General features: G+C 41.4%; 1 protein-coding gene across 25 annotated transcripts in view; it reads left to right on the top strand.

Moving 5' to 3' along the window:
• The window catches only part of KIAA1217 (KIAA1217 ortholog), a 354365-nt gene that overhangs the window by 324854 nt on the left and 10413 nt on the right, over positions 1 to 19098 (top strand). For 24 of the 25 annotated variants that reach the window (XR_002436144.1, XM_021389175.1, XM_021389180.1 and 21 more), the window contains 7 exons: positions 1127 to 1302; positions 9399 to 9529; positions 9768 to 9915; positions 11534 to 12035; positions 12709 to 12889; positions 16802 to 16956; positions 17531 to 17671. Coding sequence is in view for 24 of the 25 variants with exons in the window: in XM_021389175.1 (XP_021244850.1) it covers positions 1127 to 1302; positions 9399 to 9529; positions 9768 to 9915; positions 11534 to 12035; positions 12709 to 12889; positions 16802 to 16956; positions 17531 to 17671 (1434 nt within the window). In the remaining variant the exon portion in view is untranslated. The remainder of the gene's footprint in view (positions 1 to 1126; positions 1303 to 9398; positions 9530 to 9767; positions 9916 to 11533; positions 12036 to 12708; positions 12890 to 16801; positions 16957 to 17530; positions 17672 to 19098) is intronic. The other variant, XM_021389178.1, reaches the window with a different exon arrangement.

Here is a 19098-nt window from a genome sequence, read left to right as displayed (position 1 = left end):
ACCCTCTGTGTCATCATAGTTGTGTCGCTGGAGAAGGCAGTCAGGCACAATGAAGAGCTCAGAGAAGAGAATTGAATTTGCTCCTCTAATTCATGAACTGATTGGAAAGAACAATCTGACAGAGGCCTTTGTTCCTCTGTTTCCCAGGAATTTTCTTAACTTCAAGAGAAGTCTTGCTACCTTGCTATTTTTACTTTTCATGTTTGCCTGTTAAGCTGGAATGTTTAGAAGGCAGCTGAAGGTTTGATTGCTAGTTTTAAAAATGGAATTTGGTATCCCAAGGTGAATTTGAAAATCTTACAGTGTGAGATTGGGGTTAGGCTGATCGAGTTGTTTTCTGTTTGCCTGTATCCTGAAGCTGTGACTCAATGGAACCCTATTTACCTGTTTTCTTAGCTGTGTTTTGTTCTTCAAACTTAATATCAGTTAAAAAAAAAAGTTTTAGATACTTCACATGAGACTAAGAATGTACAAATAGTAGATCTCATGAGAAAGAAGTGTGAATGGCCAGCTTTCCGAAAATTGCAGTATTTTAAGGAGTTATTTTGGTGAGGGAGGTTTTTTATTTCACAGATGAGTATGTCTGACACCAAATTACACTGGATGACACCATAATTCCTCTGCCACTTGAGAGGGTGAAATATTTGGTTCTGAGAACGCCAATGCATTCCAGCTCCGACATTAATGTGTGTGACTATCCACTAGGCATATATATGCAGTGCAATGCATAAGAAAGATGCACAAAAAGGAAGTCAGGCTTCTGGCATTCTGGTGAGGCGTGATTCATACTTGGTTCATGCTGGACTGAGCATTATAAAGGGGACAGAATCCCTACAGAAGTTATGCAATGAAGGTGATGTACTGAACCCAGCATCTTTTGTTCGCCGGCTGACAACCGGAAGTTAAATAAACACTTTAGAAGTTAAGTGAATGTGGGCTTATCTCACATCCAACACTTCCTTGTGAAATAATGTCTATAGGAAAGGAGGGAAAGAAGAAGGTAAAAAGTCACTCTAGATGTAGGGCTGTGTTTATCCCAACCTATTTCTGAGTTCTGCAGTGTATTCTGTTGCTGGGGATGTCAGTCAAGCAGGAGAAATTGAAGTTGATTTCTTTTGTGCAACAGCTGCAGAACCAGGAGATGCTGAGGGCAATGGTGAAGAAAGCAGAGCTGGAAATCAGTGGCAAAATGTTTGAAACAGTGAAGAGGCTTGAAGATCCTGTGCAGCGACAGCGCAACCTGGTGGAACAAGAAAGGCAGAAATACCTCAGCGAGGAAGAGAAGATTGTAAAGAAATTATGGTGGGTTGAGAAACCTCTTAGAATTTGTTGCATTTGACTGTGTTTGGTTTTTTTTGTCCATAAAGATTATTATCTTTCACCACTGTCTTCAGTGAAACTGGGTCTGTGCATGCTCTAATAGCTATGTTTCCTAGTACTCATATTGTCCATAGAACTATGTCGGTGTTGTACAAATCATTGGACCCTGAATGGGAGTCCTGTTTAGCACAGCTCATTGGGCAAGTCCTACCGGTATGAAGAGTTTCAACCACTTCAGAAGTCCCCTGTAAGGAAACAGATGTCTGTAAGGAACAAGATCACCTCCATCTTCAGAAAGACCCTCCCTACCCTAGCTTTCCTCTTCTGCTTTACATGTAGCACTGTTGGGAAGCAGAGTAGAATTTTGCTAAGAACAAATGGATGCAAAAGAAGGTAATAAGATTAGCTTTCACAGCATGGCTGATGCAGGAAAGAACCACTTGGTCCAACCCATGCTCAAGTAGGGCCACCCAGAGCAAGGTGCCTAGGGCCATATCCAGGCAGCTTCGGAAGATCTCTTAGGAGGAAGCTCCACCACCTCTCTGGTAAACCTGTGCCAGTGTTCAGTCACCCACACAATGGAGAAGGGCTTCATTTTTTTGCCCATCACCTCTTGTCCTGGTACTAGCACCTTAGAAAGGAACTTGGCTGTCTTCTTTATACCCTCTCTTTAGCTATTTACACACATTGATAAAATCCTTCTCTTCTGTAGGCTGAAAAGTCCCAGCTCTCTAAGCCTTTTCTCGTAAGAAAGTCATTCCAGTCCCTTCTTCATCTTTGTTGTCCTTTGCTGGGCTCTACCCAATATGTCCATATCTGTCTTGTACTTAGTGGCCCAGAAATGGATACAGCATTCCATGTGCAGTGTCACCAATGCTAAGTAGAGGGGAAGGATCACCACTCTGGACTGCTGGTAACACTGCCTAATGCAGCCAAGAACACCATTAGCCTTCTTTGCGGCAAGGGCACATTGCTGGCTCATAGAATCATAGAATCATTAAGGTTGGAAAAGGCCACTAAGATCATGTAGTCCAACCATCAACCCATCACCACCATGTCCACTAGACCACGTCACTCAGTGTGATATCCACCCTTTCCTTGAAAACCTCCAGAGATGATGAACACATTTCATGTTCAACTTCTTGTCCACCAAGACTCTCGGGTCCATTATCTGCCAGGCTACTACAGTTGGGTGACCTCAGCATGTCCTGGTGCCAGAGATTGTTCCTTCCCAGGTGCAATTCCTCTTGTTGAATTTCTTGAGGATTCTGTCCATCCATTTCTCCAGCCTATCCAGGTCCCTATGGATAGTAGCATGACCCTCTGGCTTACCAGACACTCCTCACGGCTTTGTGTCATCTGCAAACTTTCTGAGAGCGTGCTCAGCCCCATCATCCAGAACATATTAAATAGGACTGGAGGCCATATTGTCCTCTGGCGTATACTGCTAGTTACTAGCATCCAACTACACATTGCGCCACTGGTAACCCTCTCTCCAAGCTGTAAGTATGAAAGTCAGATTTCAATAGCAAGTACTTCAGCTATAGCATGGGGGAGGTAGGTGAAGCTCCTAAATAGGGTACTCAAGTTTAATTGCAATTAGCAGTGCCAGTGTCCCTCCAAGACTCACTCTCAGAGTAAGACTTACTCATTGGGATTTCTGTATAGTAAACTAGAGTTTACTATACAATGTTTTTTATACTGTATATGTGTTATATATGTTTACTATAAAATGTTTTGTTTGTTTTTTCTTCTATGTAAAGATTTTTTATAAGAATTTTTTTTCCCCAAAACTTTGGCCTACCAAGACTGGTGGGATCCAGTTGTTTGTTTCAGTCCATGTTCAGTGTCAGGAGACAAGATGAGGCTGAAATCAATAAACAGTTTAACTAGTTCTAACATTTGCATTTGTAGAACACTATTTAAATAATTATTTCTCATACTGCATGTAGTTAATACCAGATGAGGGAACTGGGCTTGTTTAGTTTGGAGAAGGCTCTGGGGAGACCTCATTGTGGCCTTCCAATACTTGAAGGGAGCGTATAAACAGGAGGGGGATCGATTGTTTGTGAGGGTAGATAGCGATAGGACAACGGGGAATGGTTTTAAGCTGAAACAGGGGAGATTTAGGTTAGATATTAGAAGGAATTTTTTCACACAGAGGGTGGTGACGCACTGGAACAGGTTGTCCAGGGAGGTTGTGGATGCCCCGTCCCTGGAGGCATTTAAGACCAGACTGGACGTGGCTCTGGGCAGCCTGGTCTAGTGGTTGGCGACCCTGCACTTAGCAGGGGGGTTAAGACTCGATGATCTTTGAGGTCCTTTTCAACCCAGGCCATTCTATGATTCTATGATTCTATGATTCTATGAATTGCTCCGTAATGCAGAGAAGCTTTGTAATCCACTTTCATTGGAAATGATAAATGAAGGGCCACAGGAGTACAGTTATTGACAGCTGAAGAAAGTTTCCCATTGATCAATGTTTTGTCAGTTGAATATGATCTGTAACAAAAATTGTGCATCTGTAAAGACAACGTAGAATGTTTCTGAGGGAGTATACATTTTCTGTGAGGAAAAGTTGTGTGCAGCAATAGTCCATGTTAGTGGGTATAAGCTGCTCAGCAGGTTTGTAGTCTTAACATAGTGTTTTAGTCACAAGTAATTCACCTGCTGTTCATCACTTTGTTCATATGCATCTCATTGCTTAGTTTCTAGGTTGTTTGCTCTCTGCAGAAAAAAACCCACAAACGTTTGTGTGATAGTTGTTTATAGTATTGCCTCATAAAATGGATTCTTTGTGAGGTCAAGTGCAATGTCGTTAGTAGCTACAGCTGCTCATTTAGGGTACCGCTTTGATTGCAGTATGGTTGTGTTTTATCAGTGTTTACAAAGTCTCCACTGCTTCTGTGCTACTTCAGCTCAGTTATCAAAGGGCAGCATCCACGTGAACCAAGTGCATATTATGCTGTGCCAATTTACTTTGCAGCTAAGAAGCATTGAATGGGAAAGTATCGTTCATTTGCTAATGCTACAGGAAGGTGTCTTAAATCATTCATAGAATTTAAATGTTAGTTCAACATTTTTAGAGATATGTTGGAAACAAATATTAAATCATACAATTATTTTTCTTCATTATGTGTTTGCATGCTTGCAGGATCAGTGCTCAAAAGAAAAAAGCACATCTGATAACAGTGCTTTAAGTTCAACAGTTGTTGCCTTCGTGACCTTTTCTACATCATAGATCTAAATCAGTAGACTGAGTTCATGCAAGATGGAGCTTAAGGACTTTTGCAATACTTACAGAAGCGTATTTAGTGTTCTGTAGCATTAACTTCAGCTCCATCTAAAGAAATAAAAGGAATGTTCTTTTTGTCTCCTAAATCTCGGCTTAAAAAACTCTTTTTTTTTTTTCTGCAAGCATGAAGATAATCACTGCAAAATTAAAATTAAAAAATATTGGTTTCATGTTGTAAACAGCAGAGATTTCAGTATACACCTCAGAACAAGTTTTCTGTTGAGCATCTCTACGTGAAGCCTACAGAATTGTGTCCATGTGTGTCAGTTGTAGCAGGATTACAGTTCAGAGATATATAATGAAAACCAGGGAAACTAAGGAACACTGATAAACATAGAGATTGTACACACTTATAACAGGGAAACATACACTCAGAATTAACTGAACAAGTTTTTTACTATCCAGTCTTTTCAGCCAATATTAGAGATGTCATATCTTATTCTTTCTGGGTTGTATATGCTAGCCTTGAAATTTACCAGACCAAGGGGAAATTGTGACGATGTGACTTACTGCCTAAAAAGTATTTCTGTAGTGAGGAACATGTTACAGTTATTAGTAGTTTATTATGTTGTAGGTTATTATAAGAACTTTAATAGGCAGGTTTTTATAAGCAGAGTATTTAAATTATATCCATCTCTGATGTGCCTGGTAGATTCTGTAGCAACATATAATTTATATTATTTTTAAGAAGAGTATCAGGCTTGTAAGAATAGCCATGCTCAGATAGCCAGTAGTAGCAAATGCTTAAGAAGGAATATAAGAAAATGGCAACATGCTCAGAGTGCATCTCCTTCATTTCAGTGACTTTGTAGCTCAGAGATTTTTCAGGTCAGAGATGGCACCTTCATATCCACATCTCTGTGGGCATTGTTTACATTTCATGAAATGATGCATTTTTATATATTTATGTACATTTTGTTGCGTATAGTTTTCAAGTCGAAGGAATTCTGTAATGAACCTCTTCTTATTTTTAAAATCTCTTATCTGTCAATCAGTCCTCAAAGTCTTAAATTATGCAAGGCAGAATATTCACCAACTCTACTCTAGTCATAATGTTGTAGATTCCCCACTCCCTTTCTCTGATCATGTCTTTTCCAGCCTGAAAAGTCTGGCTAGTTACTCCTTATGTAGAAGCTGTTTTGTACATTTCATCATCCTCTTTTCTTCTCTGTAGCCTTTCTAACTCTACTGTACATTTGTGAAGTGGGGATGGGGAAAGAGAAGAGCCCTGCACAGGATGCACCAATGTGGGTGCACCAGGACTACATGCAGTGACATGGTGATTGTCTCCCTGTTCTGATGGTCCATTACAAACCCAGTGTCACACTCATGAGGGCGGATTATCAGTTCAGTGTTCATAATTGTGTATAAAATCTCAGGTTTTGGGAAATTGCTGGGGTTTTTGATATTTTTTTTCTGTATTTGTTTTGTTGGTTTATTTTTTATTTTTCCTCTTCACATGAGCAACACATTACATTTATTAGGAGTGAATTTAGTGTTTGTTTTTTTTTCCTGGTCAGTTAAATTCAGATGATCCATCTGCAGCACTTTGCAGGCAGCTTTCATTTTCATTCCCCTGCATAACTTAACATCTGTAGGAGGTTTCTTGACTATACTGTTCATCCTCTTTTCTAAATTATTTATAATATGTTGAAAAGCACCAGCCCTAGCACAGATCCCTATGGAACCCGCTAGCAAGCTCCATTCATTGAGTAAGCTGTTCATTGATCCCTTTCCTTTATTTCCAGTACTATATTCACGAGAGAATTTCCCTTCTTGTCCCACAGCAACTTTTCTTTCTTAAAACCTTTTACTTAGGTACCTTGCTGAAAGTATTTTGGGCTGTAGCTTTTCCCCATGCTTTTGCTGATTTCTTCAAATGGCCATCTGGATTTGTGAAAGCTCTTTACACAATAACACAATATGTTTATCCATGGGTCCACCAATTCTTAACTGTTTTTTCTTTTTTATGGCATCTATCAATTACACAATCCTGAAGATGTTAGTCTCACCAGAGATTACCCCACACACTTTTTAAATTTTTGTTTTTATCATCTATGACATTTTCCACTACTCTAATGCCAAATAAATTCTAATCAAGAAGTAAGATGCTTAGCATTAATAGTTCAACTGCTTCATCCTTGAGTTGCTTTTGAACTCCAGGGCAAATACCATCTGGTCTGGGTGATTTGTTGCTACTCATTTTGCAGTATCTGTGGAACAGGTTACAAAACAAACTGACAATCTGAGACAGATCCTCTGATGCTTTTTTGCCTAAAGAAAGATCTCTGCATCACAGTTTGTCTCTGCTCTTCTCTGTAAAACATAGATGCAGAGAAATCGTTTATCATGTATTAGCCTACTGAAACTGCATTAAGGTGATGTCTTGTTAATTGGGTTTGCACAATCAAATCTATAAAGCCAAGTTGTTTTCCCATGTACAGAAAAGAAACGCTGGAGATTGTTCCATCTGTTTAAATCTTTGGCTCCTGAGGGATGAAGTTTCTCTTCCCTCATAGTTAACAAGATGAAGCAGTATAATATGGCATCCTCTGAGCTATGTTGGAATCAGTTGTCATGTCTGATAGGATCACTGTATGGAATTAAAGGTTTTTTATCCATTTCTGCTCAAAAAACCAGAACAGACACTGTCTGCTAGCTAGCTGGAAGTCTTTCCTCTATCACTGTATTTCTGACAGTCATAAGCCTACCAAAACATCCTAGCATTGTTTTGTGTTTGTTCATTTCTTTCCACCTGTGAAAAAAGTCAAGTTTCTGTCTGTGCCTTTTTTGATGCCTGAGGGATGCGAATGTCAGAGAAAGGTGCTTTTCCAGTGCTAATCTACAAAGAGGGGGTAGATTCACCTTAGAAATCCTGAAGTAGTGCTGGTATCAAGACATAAAGGATGGAGAAGATGCAGGACTGCTGAACATGATTTTGGAGGGCAGCAACCTGTGCACTACAGTGAGTGAGTTATCTCCTTTTCCAGCTCCTTCCTAGTTTACATCTGCGCCCTTCTCTATTGCAAAGCAGAGATGGGGACAACAGACCCCTGTGTTATTGCATCTTCTTCTGCTGGAAAAGTATCCCGAGTAACGTTCCCTTGCTGCCATCGTGTGGTCCGTTCAGTTGTTTGCTGCAAGTATGCTTGTGCGAGTGGAAATCGGGGCTCTCCCAGTCTTTCTTAAGGCAGAGTCTTTGGGAGAGGTCATCTTAAAATGGGAAGAGCATCTTCCCACGTACGTTCAGAAGCAACTTGTGATACTTAATTCAAAAATATTTCATAGTTTCTAAAGTTCTTAGTCTTTGGATTGAAATTAGTTCTTTTCTGTGTGCATTTAAAGTTCAGATTCTGTTACTATTTCTGTTTCTCTGTGCATGAAGAGTGCTCTTGTATTGTCCGTTACTGTTCTGTGTGACCATGTTTCCACCTTAATGACCTTAACACAGAGTGGTGCTGTAGTGGATTTACTCCTGCTTATCCCATTACTGGACATTATTCCTCTCTCACTCCTCTTTCTGACCTCCTGTTATCCATTGACATGGGTATTTGAAATGCCCTGGCTGAAAATGAGTAATTTTCTGCTGGATTTGCATGGCAGTGCTGGCACAAGGGAAGTATGAGGAAATGCAAGACCCATGGAAGGCAGTCTTCTGCTACCTCATTGCAGACAATCAGCCCATGCCTTGCAAAGCTTTGACCTGAGTGGATGCAAGAAATGAGGTCCAGAATTAGGTTAAAATGGTACCTGATTGACAACTCAGAGTTTACTTTGCATTGTTTTCTAACATGCAATTAAACTGCTTCTCGGAATATTCCTGTTAGTGAATTGAGTATCTCAGTAGAGGTAGATTTCTTTTAGAGCCAGTTTTCAAGAGATGGTTCTTCTGAAATGTCCACATGGGCATTTCTTCTGGTTTTGTCTAGTTGTGTATAATGCACTTCAGATATTTTTGAGATATTTTCTATGTGGAAACTGCAGCTAAAGCAGTCTGGTCTTAATCTCAGGAGGAAAAGAACTGTCCCTGCTCCACACTCCCAGAAAAATCAAGCTTATGTGTCTGAATGCTTGAATGACTGTGAAAATTTATGTGATGTGAGGAAGCACTGGAAAAGGCATTGTAAAAGACATTGAGGAAGCACCAGATGGAGCCTGAGGAAGCATAAGACATCCCTGACTCGAAAAAAACATCTAAAGTGATTAATTAGTTAATTCAAATGCTGACCAAGGGGTGCACACAATGCACACTTGCTGTTTCATCCTGGTGATTTGTGGAAACAGAATGCTGTATCCTCTCTAGCAGGAATAGGCTGCTAAACAGGCCTGTGTCAAGGGACCATGAGTGCCAGTTTTTTGGTTGTCACTTCACTGTTGTGCCTTCCTTTGCATGTCATCAGCTGTGAGAAAATATAAAGTGCAAACCAGTACTGGATGGCATGGTATAGCATGTATGTGCCCTTCTTCTAGTATATGCATCCACAGAGGGCTGGCTGTTGCATGTGTTTCACTGCTCCATTGGCCCTGTGTAGCACAACTGCTCTGCACACGTGCAGCATCAGAAAAATTAATGATTTGGGCAAGTTACAAGTGCCTGTGCTTTGGGCATGAGTATCCAAGAGTCTCCTGTCCCATCGTGGTACCTTGCTGTTTTTTTTCATCCTGTGGTATCATATTTAAAGATGCCACAGATGAGGTTTCTGATTTAGTTTAGTCCCTTCATTTACGTATACTTGATTATAGTGTCCTGCTTACATCTCGTGCACTTTTTTTGTTTTGCCAGTGAGCTAGAGGGATTTGTTGAAGACCTGAAGAGAGACTCCACTGCTTCCAGTAAGACGGTTACACTGAAAGATGTTGAAGATGGAGCCTTTCTTCTGCGTCAAGTGGGAGAAGCTGTTGCCACTCTTAAAGGTATGTACTTCTTCTTTTCGATTCTTCTCTTTTGACCACAGTAGCTGAGAACAGTTTTGCCTTTAATCTGAGGGCATAATCTTTCACTTCCAACATGTTTAAGGTTAGGATTAAGGGGTTTGTCGCATGGCCCCTGGAGAGAGGCTGACGCTCCACTGTTCGACAATCACCCTGTCATCTGTTTTTCCGCAGGGCTTTTATGATTTCCTCTTCAGCTTCACAGTTGTTGTCTTTGCAGGAGAGTTCCCAACGTTGCAGAATAAAATGCGTGCGATCCTCCGCATTGAGGTAGAAGCTGTGAGGTTCCTAAAGGAGGAACCACACAAGTTGGACAGCTTACTGAAACGTGTGCGCAGCATGACAGATGTCCTTACAATGCTCAGAAGGTGATTTTTCTTTTCTTCAAGCTAGAGAATTTCCTCAAGTATTTTGGGTTTGTGTTTTTCCTTTCTCCCCAAGCATGGAGAAATGCAACTTGTTTGCAGCATTTTAGAGATTCTTCCTAGAGCTTTCTCAAAGGAAATCTAATTATCCTTTCCTGTGCTCTGTGCAGTAGTTCTGTTCTGACCAACAATCTCAGTTTTCCAGAGCTTATAATTGAAACTGAACACTGCCAGATATGGGAAGTACATGGATGAGAAAGCTTACAGAATGACACCAGTCCTATATGTGAACTAGTTATCTGTAGGCATTTACAGCAATCTAAGATGGTAGAAATAGTCTCTGACACTGAAGTGTGCATCTCCAAAAACTGTGTCAGTAAGAAATATCTTAAAAGATTTGAATTGGATAAAGACATCCAAGAACCTTCTGAAAGAAGTAAATATTTTCCCATATGATGCATCCATGTAAATTCTTTATTTTGTTGTTTTTTATTTTTTGAAGGAGGATGCTTTAGAGAGAGTTGAAATATTAGATAAAATTTATGTCCACTGAGGACCCGGGTTTAGCTGTACTTGTCAGAGTATATGAGCAGCAAATGACTACTGATATGAAGCAGTAGGAATTGAATTTAATCCCTACTCAAAACTCAGTGAATCAGGGCAAACTGTCAGGAGTGGGGGGGAAGGGATGTCTCAATTTTACTTCTATTACATTCAAATGTAAATCATTAGTATATTGTTGCCATCATTATTCTAAGGAATGTAGGGTTGGCGTTAGTCCCATGTATCCTGGAGCATACATAAAATGGATTTGCCAACACTGGCAGAGGGATAAAATGGTTTATGTGACAGCTCTTCTAAGAGCTATCAGTTATTTTTCCTTGTAGATAATCATTCATATTCTTTCATAATAACTTCCTTTACTTAAAAGTGACTACAGTTATTTTTTGCCTCATCTTGTTCGAGAAATAAACAATAAGCTATACATGCTAAAGTTTTACCAAAAATTTTTGGTGTTTTGTCCAACCAAATTGGATATTAATTCTCCTAAACTCTGTTTCCATAGCGGAAAAAAAAGGATGTCATTTGACAGATAGCCAAGCTTTGAAGGTCAGCCATTTCACAGATAATTGTTAGAAATGGTTGATTTGACATCTGTACCTTACTCTATCCCAAACTGCTGACAGACAAAACCTTCCTGAGGTATTGTTTGAGGGCTTTGTTTTGGCAATTTGCTAAAATGCTACTTCACATTCTGTGTAGCTACCGCATTCTATGCTAATAGTGCAAGAATTATTGTTTATCTAGGCTCTGTGAAAAAAAGTAAGTCAACTGATTTCCATTCTCCCTCTGAAATCAACTCACTGTAACTCATGGTTTGGTCAAAAAGGGCCAGTATGTCCTTGAAGGATTTAAAATATTTTAAAAAGCAGAAATTTCCTAATTTGAGTGGCTTCTTTAAAAATTGAATTCCCTGTTAGAGAAAGCAAAAAGTCACAGATGTTTTGTAAGTTTTCTCTCGCAAAAGCTTATTGTTAAATATTACTCATGTTAAATATTACTCATACTCATCCGTATGCTAACCATGCCCCATGCTGTTGTGTTCCATTTGGCTGAGCAGACATGTTACAGAAGGACTGCTGAGGGGTGTGGATCCCTCCCAGGCTGTGCAATACTCTGCTACAGAAAAGGCCACTGCAACTGAAGCTCTGAAAAATCAGGAGGAGCCCAAGCAAACCCAGGGACATGCGCAGCAAAACCTCACAGCAGTCACATCAGAGTCCCAGGTATCATCAGTCAAGTCAGAAGTCGTCCCCTTCTCCACAATGACGGTCCATCACGTGCAGAGCTCTCCTGTTGTCATCCATCAGTCTCAGCACTCATCAGCCCTGGTCAACCATGCCCAGGGTTCACCTGCTGCACCCAGCCACAGTGAAGGGCTGCCAATGAGCGGCCACCCCTCCACCACCCCACCAGCACCCCCCCAGGAACCAGCAGTAGGATCCCAGCCCACCCAAGGCATGCCGGCACTACAGGTCTCTGTCAATGGCAACACCATGCAAAGTCTTTTCATTGAGGAAATTCACAGTGCAAGTACCAGAAACAGAGCTGTATCAATCGAGGTATGGTGTATTCTACTCACCCAGTTGTTGTCTTTTTGGGTCTGAGCTCCCAGTCTCACTTCTGAGACTGAAGGTGGGATTTTGAAATGCATTGTGAGGATTTATACGCTTAATCTCTACTACACCATGCACTTCTGAAGATACCCTCTGATTTTAAATGTGACAGTACAAAATTTTACATATTTTAAAGAATACCCTCTTTTTGAACAATATTATGTGATTCTTTGGCAACACTTGCATTGTTGGATTTCATTCATTCCATAAATCTCCATGTCCCCCATTATGGAGAGATAAAGATGAAAGAGTGTGAAGTTTCAGTGGTTCCACACAGAGGTAGGTATTCAGCAAATGTACAGCTGAACTCTCATGTCTTATTACAGACATGCACTTTAGTCACCAGTGTGATGTAGTAAATCACTGACCCAGGCTTAAAATTTGCCTTTGTTCCTTTAGTGAGCAGTGGTCTGTCAGTTTGTCTTGTGTTTGTGCCGTATCTAGTACAATGGAAGTCAGAACTATTTTACAATTACTGCATTAGTATCTTTCTCTAGTTGCTTACTAGAACTGAAAGAATCTGTGGTGACCTATGAAGTTTACATGTAGATTTTTAAAAAAGTAAATGGTCACAACAGAAATCAGAGAGGCGAACTGATGCTTTACTGTTTTTGTCTAGAAAGCAGAAAAGAAATGGGAAGAGAAAAGACAAAACCTGGATCACTATAATGGAAAGGAATTTGAAAAGCTCTTGGAAGAAGCCCAAGCCAATATAATGAAGTCAATTCCTAACTTGGAGATGCCTCCCCAGCCAGCAGTCCTGCCTAAAGGGGATGCAGGGGAGAAGTTTGAAGTCTCAGGTAAGTTTCAATAGAGTAAATGGTGCTAAGGAGTTGCACATGTGGAAAAGAGAGGTTATTCCACTTTCTAAATTTGTTTCAATGTAAAGATTTCTGTGTTCTTGATCATTCCCCCGAGTAGTCCATGAGGAATGATGCAGGTCCAGCTGTCAGAATGCAGGATTGTATCACAGAAGTAGTGATTTTAAAGATGCTAGTGTGGGTGACCAGCTAAACATGAATTTCCCCATACTGCAGCTGAGTGAGTTTGTCCTCTGGAGATAAGGACTCCTCATGAGCAGGAGAGTAAGAAAACAGCTTCATTTTGACAGAGATGAGAATATCTGAGCATATCATGCTGTATCCATAGCTCGTATACTATGCTCAGTTTTGCACAAGTTTAGCTCTATGGAGTGCTCTGGAAAGAACCACAAAGAGATTGAGCACAAATGATCTTACCATCAGAAACTTAAGCTCTTTTTGTAGAGGTTTCTTACCAAAAGAAGATCAAGACATGCCTGAGGTTTCTGAGGATAAGGAGGTCTCTTAACTTTGCACAAATTATGACAAGTTTCAGCACGTGGAAGCTGAAGCTAGAAAAAGCCAGATTAAAAAATAGGTGTCAAATTTTAACATTCAGAGTAACTACTCACTGAAGCAAGTTTCATTATGAGCACATTGTATTATTTACCATTTCAAATATTTCAGTAATGCTTTATTTTTTTCTGAAAGGCTACTCAGACGCAAGCTCTGGGCATGATGCAAGAGCTGCTTGAAGAAATCCTTCAGCCACTGTTAAGTGAGAAGTCTGACTGCTTGATCTTAGTGGTCCTTACTAACTTCCTAAACTGTAGCTATAAATAGAAGTGGTGTTCTGGATGAGTCCTTCAGAGGTCTGAAAAAGACCTATGATGCTACATAACAGAGTGTCTTGGGGAAGTGGCTGGGAAAGGAAGGAATGAATGAGAGTGACTTTTGCAGTAAGGATTCCACCCACAGCTATGCTATAGATACACCAAGCACACTTCCAACACCCCCAACCGATACTAAAGAGAATATTGCAGCCTGCTCCTTTTCATATCCATGATGGATTAATTCCTCTAATCCTTTTTTTAACCCGCTCACTAACCATTTCCGTTTCCACTACCATGACAGAAAGCTCCAGGAGCTCACTCCCCATCCTGTGAAGGAGCTTTCCTTCCTCTGTTTTGCACTGACCTCCTACAAATATCACTGAGTTCTCCACGGTTCTAATATTTTGCAGTTTGGCAAACAACAACTGTGCATTTCTTTCATAAAATCATGAAGGCAGTAAATAAACCTTGATTGTATCATGGAGGTGTCAGCCTAGTCTGATCCAAACTGAAGACTTGCAGCCTTTCTCACCCCTCCATCGAGGCCAGCTGCTCCTTCACTGGTGTATTTTTGGTTGTTCTCTGACTCCACTGTGTCCCTCTGAAGATGTGTAGACTAAGGCTGCACTCAAGGTGCTGGGGGCATTTTGTTCTGGAGCACCTTTAGCACCAACAAGTTGTTGCTCCTTGGATATTTCTCAAGATACAGGCTTGAAATAAATGCAGTTGAATGTGAAATAATTTTAGAATTCTGTCACCGTTCAGTGAGGCTATAGCCTATCCACACAACTACATTCTGTAATGTGTAGCACAAATAGAAAAAGTCATTGAAAATAAGCACCATATGGATGCAGTGAGCTGTGACATGTTAAGAAGTGCAGAACACACTAACAGAAGGTTTTATGAGTCATATAGTTAAATAATCCATTTCTGGAATACAATTTTGCACTGTGTATAGCCAGCAGATTTAGGGAGATGTGATAAGATTGAGGCATTTAGCTTCTGTTGTGCATAGTGAATTCTGTAATAGTAACATAAATAAGTTAAAGGGACAGCAAAACTTTTCCTTAATATTCAATTAAATATCTCACATGCCATCTGTCTATCTTCTATCATTCTCTTCTATCATTCAAGAAGAGAAAAAGTCAATATGCTACACTCTGCTGTAAACTAGAAAACTGAGCAACAATGCAGTAATATACTGCATAAGACACTTGGGCCATAAATTAGCAGAGTCCTTCACTGGCTTTCTGCAGAACCTGGATAGATCACCTTGCTACAAAATGTTGCCTCAGCCTTTCTCCACACAGAACACAGCTAAGAATTTTTTTTTCCCTATGAAGCACATAACAAAGTTAAATTTCACACTTTTTAGTACAATTTTGCAGATGACTGTAAATACTTCTTCAGTGTCTTAATCTGTTACTCATATTTGGCATGTCTCACAGATACAAAAGAGATGGTAGAAATCATTTCTTCTTTATGCCTTTCATACCTTGCATCCAGACTTATTAAGTGTAAGAAAAACTTTAATGTTCATGCATTCAGAACCACCAGATTGAGGGTAATGGGTTGAGCCCACGGAAAGGAGCAGAGGCCCCACATCACAGGCTAGTGAACACCGTCTTAGAGAATTACTTTGACTTTACAGCAACAAGTCTTACCTGGTAGATAACATCTGATGGCATGGAAACCTTAGTGGCGTGTATTGACAAAAGTAGTCTAATGTAAAGTGCATCTGGAAAGTCACTGTTGTTGCAATTCTGCGAGTCAGTGCCAGATAATCACGGAAGGCAGTAACAGAACAGAGGATTTCTTTAAGCTTAAGCAGCTTTGAAGAACATTTGATCTAAGAAGGGAACAAAGATGAGGCTGGGTCAGCCAAGGGCTCCGTCCTGTCCAGAGGGGCCAATACATCAGAGGAGTCTGATGCAGCCCAACCAGCAGACACTTATGCAATAACTTGCCCAGAGGGAATTCTTAGCCCTAAACAGACGGTAATCTGAAATCTGGAAGTTTTCTCTTTCTCAGTTATGCATTCCAGCTGTTCATATAACACTGAATAGCTACAGGAAGTTCATTTTGTCTGTCTTGAAAACAAACACTGTAAGCAGCAGTGTGAAAGCAGTGACTGTTGCCATGTATGATGCTTAGCCTGTGACCAGAAACGCACAGGGGTAGGTCATGAGCGGGGAAACTCTGCTTCTGGGAACAGTGCCGTCCAGTGGTGATGGGGAATTGGTAGCTGAGAGGGGAAGCAGTGGTGGGGGGAAATTCCAGCTTGAGGAACTGTTTTTCTCTTGGAGAGCTCCCCTGAGAAAGTGAGTGCTGGCTCTGCTTGGCTGTTGGATTTGGAAATTGAATCATTGTGAGTTAACAAAATGTGTATGGGGCTATTATGTTATATAATTCATGCTGGCTTTGAAGAGAAGCCTGGAGAGTTGCTCCTGGTACTCTTCTGTCCTTTCTAGTGGTGAGAGGACTCATGGAACTGAAGTGGGGGCACCTCCAGAGCAACATCGACATTTTCCCTCACAGCCTTTATCCGAATGTAGCTAGCTTTGGCCTGTCCTACCACCTTGCCAAGAGCATCTCCCAGCCGAGCAGAAATGTTGCTCCTTGCTTCAGAATGGCTGAGAACAACAGCAAGCCTCTAGGTTTGGTGTCTTGCTAGTACTCATGCCAGTTGCCCACACTTTCAAGGGAGGCTGCAGGGCCCTATCTTAATCAGGTACCCAGCTGAACCTGCACCATGCTCTGACAAGTGACTGATTTCCAGAAGTGTGCTGACCTGTCACGCTTGTACACCAAGGGCTGAAATCCTAGCCACAGTGACAATGGGAACAGGAGTTTTGCTAAAAATTTGTGGGTGAAGTGATGTGGTTTTGTTCTGAAAGTGCAAGACTGCTATTGTGCAAGAAGGTTCTACTTGAATCACAAATGTTTTTCTATTCACATGTATTCATCTGCAGGACTTCTTAGGATGCTTTTTTTTTCCCTTTCTGGTGAGGCAGGGCTGAAAATACTTTTTTTCCTTCTTTCACCTGTGCTCACTCGGTGCTGCCCTGTTTACTTGCAGAAGATGCTCCGGACGCAGAGCAGGATAACGACAAGCTGACCAAGTCCCCACCTCCGCCGCCTCCACGGCGCAGTTACCTGCCGGGCTCAGGACTGACCACAACAAGATCAGGAGAGGTCATCTACGCAGCCAGGAAGGAGGCGGCTGCTGGCAAGGTTTGGTGACTCAACCTCTAGGCAGTCAGATTGCTGAAGAATGGCTGGCACAGAGGTGCATTCCCAAGCTTGGGCTGTGTCTGTAAACCACAAAATAAGTTGAGACAAAGCTATGTCTTGGAGAGCTACTGAAATTGCTTGCCAGGAAACACCACTCTCAGGCTAAATGAACAAGTAAGGTTTGATCAGTTCTGTTTACAGCAGCCTTAGCCTTGCTGCGCTTATCTCTCAACAGTGTAGAAAGCAAGTCACAAGCTGACTTATTTACAGTTGTAAGAAGATTAAAAATAAAAATAAAAAAAAGCATGTGTTATACAGATGGGAAAGATCAGCTCAGAGTTGAGAGCACGTTCACAGAAATGTTGCAGATTAGTTTTTTTGGTCTTCCTTTCCCATCTCTTCCCTGAATGAAGCAGAGGGGAGCCCAGGTGAGGAAGCTGTTAATCCTACTCCTGTGAGGTAGCAATGAAAAGGAACGTAGCAACAAGTGCCTTTCACACCTGAATTTACTGCTTGCTTTGCATTAGGAGGGCTCAGCTACACTGTTTGTCTGTGCTTTTTCATCCCCTTGTAGGAATGCAGTGAAGATGCTGGGCAAGCAGCGCAGTCCAAAGCCCCTAAAGAAGATCAGGCTCGAAACACAGGGCTTGCTGTAGCATCAGCTGTAAAAGATGAAGAAGAAGAGGAAGGAGATAAAATAATGGCAGAATTACAGGTAGGCACTCTGGGTTGCACAGAACATGAAGGAAAGCAGATCTTTCAGTCTCATCCAGTTCCAATTTATTGCACTGGATTGTGCAGGTTTTGCAGGCACCACCCAAATTTTTTTCAAGAGGTGTAGAAATAAGAGGGTGCTCAAGAATGCAGAGGTTGCTGCTGCAAAGTCTTTCATGACACACGTGTAGATGGGTCAAGTAAAATACTGGTATGTGTTTGCTATGGTCCCTGGCATAGTGTTTCTCAGTACCAGACCCGCAAGGTGCTGAGTGTCCCTCATTTGTGCTAATGTTGGGAACAGAGAATATGGGGTGTGCTTCTAGCAAGCTTTGCTCACTGCGCTGTGGTCCAGTGGTTCTTGGGGTGTTCAAACATTGAAACATTGCTGTTCCCTACTCTGTAGCTTGTGTATTACTCTGCTAACGGCAGAGAAACAGTGTTCTCTTGCTGGTCTTGACAGCACATAGGCTGGTTTAGCTCAGTGACAGTGATGCTGCAGTAAGAACCAACTATTCCAGCTACTGTCGGTGAGCTCCAGCCTCCTGGGGTACTTTCTGTCCTCCTCCATGTCCTCATGAGAAAAGAAGATGTGGTTAGCTTAAACGGCTATAACTTCTGATGTTTGGGGTGGCTCAGAGCACTGTCAGAGCACGAGTTGTTCCCTGCTGCCCACCAGAAGCTTGGTGCTGTCTGGGGTGTGTTTTCAGCACAGATGTGGATATTAAGCAGTGACTCTTTCATTTTATAAGTACGCCCTGCCCTCAGCTCTCACCCACCAGTGCATAGAAGAGCTGGTTCACAGGGAGCAAGCACAAAGGCTTACCCTTGTCCCCTGTTCATGTGTTAATGGCTAATGCAGCAGGAGAGCTGCAGGCAGTGAAGTTGTCGTGTTGTCTGGCATCTCCAGGAGAGCAGCCCAGCTGCCTTTCAGCTTATGGCAATGAAGTAGAGTTTAAAGGCTGGAAAGGGAAGTTTGGGAGTGCTAGGGGAGAGAAATGGGCATGGTAGCTCAAGGGGAATGAGTGTTTAAATGCTAGTTTTGAGGACAAGCAATGTTCATTTTAAACAATCGTCACAATAGAGGGTACCTTTCAGAAGGTTGACAGAATATACGTTTTGAAGAGGTCAAACTGTTTGGTCCAGGAGCTACATTCATAGGCAGAATGGGAAAACTAGGTTTGGGGTTCAGTCAGTGAAGAAATGAAGGACAGACGTACAGTTACGCTCACCAACACAATGTAATGGAACACAGATCAGTCAAAGGAATGAGACTCTTTGATTAGGTAGCAGATCAAACTGCTTAAAGAGAATTGTATATCCGTAAACATTTTTGTTAATCATTTGATCAAATATCATACAACATTCAGATTAAAATCTGGCACCATCGAGTATACAAAACACCCCCTCACCCACGCCCCCCCCCCC

This window comes from Numida meleagris, chromosome 2 (genome assembly GCF_002078875.1).
Source record: "Numida meleagris isolate 19003 breed g44 Domestic line chromosome 2, NumMel1.0, whole genome shotgun sequence".
NCBI lineage: Eukaryota > Metazoa > Chordata > Aves > Galliformes > Numididae > Numida > Numida meleagris.
This window is presented reverse-complemented; position numbering and strand designations above follow the sequence as displayed.